At 28.1% G+C, this 5,099-nt stretch overlaps 1 protein-coding gene across 1 annotated transcript; it reads right to left on the bottom strand.

Annotated features, from left to right (window-relative positions):
• Positions 1-763: 763 nt before the first annotated feature.
• LOC109131402 (defensin-like protein 275) lies at positions 764-1,362 on the bottom strand. The gene is made up of 2 exons (XM_019242368.2): positions 1,236-1,362; positions 764-1,003 (listed from the first exon to the last, which is right to left on the bottom strand). Exons 1-2 carry the CDS (start codon positions 1,306-1,308, stop codon positions 828-830), a joined length of 249 nt encoding a protein of 82 aa, XP_019097913.2. The 5' UTR covers positions 1,309-1,362; the 3' UTR covers positions 764-827.
• Positions 1,363-5,099: the final 3,737 nt, after the last annotated feature.

Genomic DNA, 5,099 nt, shown 5'->3' with positions numbered 1-5,099 from the left:
AATCTCATGGAAGGGGAAGATAAAGAAAAGCTGGTGGAAGGTGGAAGAGAGGAAAAACAATCGATCACGTTAAGTTAAGTTATGAGATAAAATTCGATTTTTGTGTTTTGTTTTTCTTCTAAATAAATCAGAATATACATTCTAAAATATATTAGAACATATCTAAACAATAAATACTTAATCTTAACCATTTATTAAGATTATTTAAAATATATTTACTTTCCTTAATTCTTTTATTTTTCTTTATAGTTCTATGGTATTCTAAGTTTTACAGATTATAAATTATAAATTATTTATAATATATCTTCTACTTCTTTTAGAATACAGGGTAAAACATGGAACATATATTCTGAATTATGTAGAATAGAGTAAAATGTAGAATACATATACTTAATTTTGTAGAACATACAAAATTCAGTATTCTGAAGTTTTTAGAACAAATTTTAGTTTTTAGAAAACAATTTCCTTCTAAAATTTGTAGAACATGTACAAACTATAGAATGAACAATTTAAATGTTTCAGAACTGTGAAAAATCGTAGAAAATGTTTTCTGAACATTTTAGATCAGAAATCATCAATATAAAAAACTGATTTTTGACATCAAAACAATTAAAAAAAAAATTATTCGAGGTTGTTTACTAACATGGTTTTTTCTGGTTTATTTTTGTTTAAACTCTTTAAAACTTCACAATATCTATTTGTAGGGGTATTTTCGTTATAATTGACAATCTTCAAAAAAAAAAAAGTGTAAATGGACAAACTGTTAAAAAAACTGCTTTTATTTTCAATTTTTCCATATTAATATTTAACCAAACTTATAATCGGTTTTAGTTATTTGAAGTACAACAACAACGATATTTGTTGTCATGATAATCGAGCATGCATAAACCAATAGTTTCATGTGAGAATTCAGGCGGTCCACATCGACTCTTACATTCTCTGCTGAATTGGCATAGACCTCTGTAAACACACTCTTCTTGTCCGATTTGTTTTGTATTCAATACTGTTAATCGTCAAAAAAATCAGTAATATTAGTTTACTATATTTTCCGTGAGAAAATATGTATTGTTTTACAAAACACTGTCTATCTCTATGTGGGTGTTATAATGCAAATTTCTTGGAAATGGGTACAAAGAAAGATTAAAGTCAAAGAAGAAAAGTATAAATAACTAAAACTGAGAAAAGAATTTTACAACAGAACCAAAAAACAAACCAAGAGAAGAAAATCTATTTACTCTTTGACTGGCAAATAATGAGGAGAGAATATGTGATGAGAAATATTCCAAGTTGAAACTTTGAGAAAGCCATCTTATTTTAACAATCAGGTTATGTTTTGTATTTTGTTTGTTGGGGGGGGGGGGGATATCATTAAAAAGGATATGCCTATCTTATAGTATCTTCTAAAAGTTTCTTTTACATTTTGACATATGGCTATTGCAGAGTTGATAACTTTCCAAATAACTTATTCAACAAAAAATCCAATAAAACACATTTAATCATATAAATGTATTTTAATTGCAGCATTTTTTGCTCAAAAATATGTTTTTGGAAAGATTTACCATTAAATGTCATTAAATGCTTATGTTAATATCCAAACAAGTTTAGTTAATTCTCTCTACTATCCTTATAACCAAACACAATTAAATATTTTAAATATTTGTATATATAATATTCTAAAATTAATATAGATATTTAGAAGATTTATTCCAGATTTTTTAAAAAAAATTCTCCTATCATTTCTTTTTGATTTTAAATTTTAAATGTAGTCAATCATCATAATCATCTATATATACATTTTTGGAGACAATTATAAAATAAATCCTAAAGTGGGCACTTATTTACATGTATGCCATTGACATTAAATAATTAATCTAATAAACACAATTAATTCTAATTATATTTGATTTTTTATAGAAACTAAGTGTTTTAAAAGGTAACAAACATAATTGTAAATGTATACAGATTTTATTTATTATTTTATAAGGAGGTGAGTGAAGAGGTATTGTTCTTTAAAATTTGAAAAACTGATTTGATAAAAGTGACTTTTAGCCTCATATACTATATTTTATTTTCACGGGTTTCGTATGATGAGTTTTTGCGGATTAAAAATCTTTGAACATGTTGCGTGATCCGCCTAGGATGACGGGTTTGGACTATAGAACCAACACTAAAACTATTAGTTTATTTCATATACTATAGATATGTACTCATAGTTTGGAAAATTAACTTATAAATTATATAGTATTTGAACTACAAAATATTACACATACTACAACATATTCTTAATATTCCAAAAAAAAAATAATAATATACACATAAAAATATACACTAACATACCATATAGGCATATACCTCTATGTAATTATAGAAAACAAAACTAAGTGTTTTAAAATTTTATATTCTATCTAATAAAAAATTTAATGTAATTAGGTTATAAACTGTATAAAACGTAAGAAGAAGAAAAATTATTCTAAATAAAATGATAAATTAATTAGATAAAATTTAATTAATTTGGAATTTGAAAACTAAATAAATTAAAAATTATTATTTAAAATATTTAATTTATGGTTTAGTCCCGCGGTGTACCGCGGGTGAAAACCTAGTATAATACATAAAGTTAATAAAAATAAATCTTTTTCTGCATACATTATGATTTGAATTTTTTTAAACGATTACTCAAATAATATAAAAATGTGTGTTTAACGTATATATATATATATATAGTATTGTAACACCCGCAAACCATTTTTGGTATTTTGGTGAGGGTGTCAGTCGACACCGGTTGCAGACGGATTGATCGGTTCCATTTTAATCGTCCGGTTTGCGTGGTTGGTTTAGGAAAAGCCCTGAACCCGAGTTTAAAAGGGAACTCGACCTTTCTCTTCCCTTTTAGCCATTTTTGACAAAGAGACAGAGAGAAGAAGGAGATATTGTTTGTGAGAGAGGTGTGTGAGATTTCAAGGAGTTTTCGGTGAGATCTTGTTGTGGGAGTGAAGATCCAGGGCTAGGAACGTGTTAGAATGTTGCTGGGAGTGTGGGATTCGTCATTGTTGGTCAGAAATTTTCTGCAAAGAGGTGAGTGCATGACCATGGCTTATCTAAGCTAAGATCTCTAGTTTTTCTGTGATATGATGCTTATGTGATTGTTTCCTTTGAGTTTTCTTTGGTTTTCGTGGCTGTTATGGCTGGGTTTTGTTGCTGTGGAAGCATGGAGCGGATTGGAGAAGCTTGGAGGCAAGATTTGGAGTTTCTTATCGAAGGGAATTGATGCTCGACATCGGTGTCGATCGACACTGGTTGGGGTGTCGGTCGACACCAACGCGAGGACGGCTCAACAACTTTGGCGAGTGTCGATCGACACCATGTGCAGGTGTTGGTCGACACAAACTAGGGTTTCAGGAATGTGTCGAGCATGGGGTCGGTCGACACTAGGCTGTCAGTATCGATCGACACCATCTGGTGTCGGTCGACATCCTTCCTCAGTTGCTACGGATGATGCAATGCTTTGTTTAATGACTGGTTTGTTTTATTGATTGTTGTTTGTGGCATGTAGAGATCTTATTGCTTGTGTGTATAGCTCAGTAGATGGGAGGATTGCCTCACTGAGTGTTTATCAAATACTCATGCATCTCAATTTGTGTTTGTGGTGCAGATAAATGCAAAGTGTGATCGTGGAATCAAGGCAATGAAGAGGAGGATGTTCTAAGGACTCGATTGGTTGTTGTCTGGCTTTGCTAGGTTGCAAGAGTTGGGTCATTAGAACGTTGTAGGGTTGCTGGTTCTATGATTCATGTTGTTTGGTTATTGGTATTGTTATACTTGATTATTGGTCATTTATTTATTGGATAATGATTGGTTTATTGTTTTGGTTTATGTTATCCGCGGTTGTTTGTTGTGGTTAGGTGGCTAGTGGGAATGAGACTACTAGTTATAGAGTATTTATTATTATTATTATTATTTCTTATTTCAAAACGGGTCGGGTCGTTTCAAGTAAATTTACCGTAAATAGTAAATTATAAAATTTTATGAAGTTTATAATTTATAACTGATATATCTAAACTTAATAAAAAGTAAAATTATATATATTTAAACATATTAAATTTTCAAAATAACACAAACAAATTATATTACCTAACGGGTAGATGACATGTCAAGATTGAATTGATAATACTAAAAAATAAAATATCATTAATATGATACTTCAATACGGGTTAAATCCTCATTTTACTATTTTAACAATATTAATATAAAATATGTCATCAAATTGATTTAATTAAGGTTGTATTAAACAAAAATTGTTGTGCGTATACTGCAGATTATGTACTAGATCATTAAAATTAACAAAATTTGAATTAAAATAATACATTAACAAAAAAATATAAAAAATTGTCTCGCGGTATACCGCAAGTCATAATCTAGTATATATATATAAAGTTATATTTCCAATTAAACCATAAATAAGAAATTTGTTCAAAAAAACACCATAAATAAGACGTTTAATCATATACATTAAAATCAAACTTTAATATAAAACAAAGATATATTTCCAATTAAACCATAAATAATACACATTTTGTCATATACATTTAACTCAAAATTTATATATAACTGAAGAAATTATTTCCAATTCAATCACAAATAAAAGACATTCGATCATATAAATTTAACTCACACTTAAATATAAAACTGAAAAATTATTTCCAACTAAACCATAAAGAAAAAACTTTTAATCATATAATCTTATATAATAAAGTAGAGTGTCTTCTAAAACTTTTTTCCACAGCTTGACATTAGAGCTGACACCGGTCCAAAAAACTTATTCAACAAAAAATCCAATAAAACACATTTAATCATATACATGTAACTCACACTTTATATTATATAATAAAGTAGAGTGCTTTCTAAAACTTTCTTTCACAGTTTGACATGTGGCTATTGTAGAGCTCATATCTGTCCAAAAAATTTATTCAACAAAAAATCTAATAAAACACATTTAATCATATACATGTAACTCACACTTTAAATATAAAAGAAAAAAGTAATATTTCCAATTAAACCATAAATAAAATAAATATATCTTATTTATGGTTTAGTTGTGA

This window comes from Camelina sativa, chromosome 3 (assembly GCF_030686135.1).
Source record: "Camelina sativa cultivar CO46 ecotype springtype chromosome 3, ASM3068613v1".
NCBI lineage: Eukaryota > Viridiplantae > Streptophyta > Magnoliopsida > Brassicales > Brassicaceae > Camelina > Camelina sativa.
The sequence above is the reverse complement of the archived record's forward strand: the minus strand, read 5'-3'. Positions and strand labels throughout refer to the sequence as shown.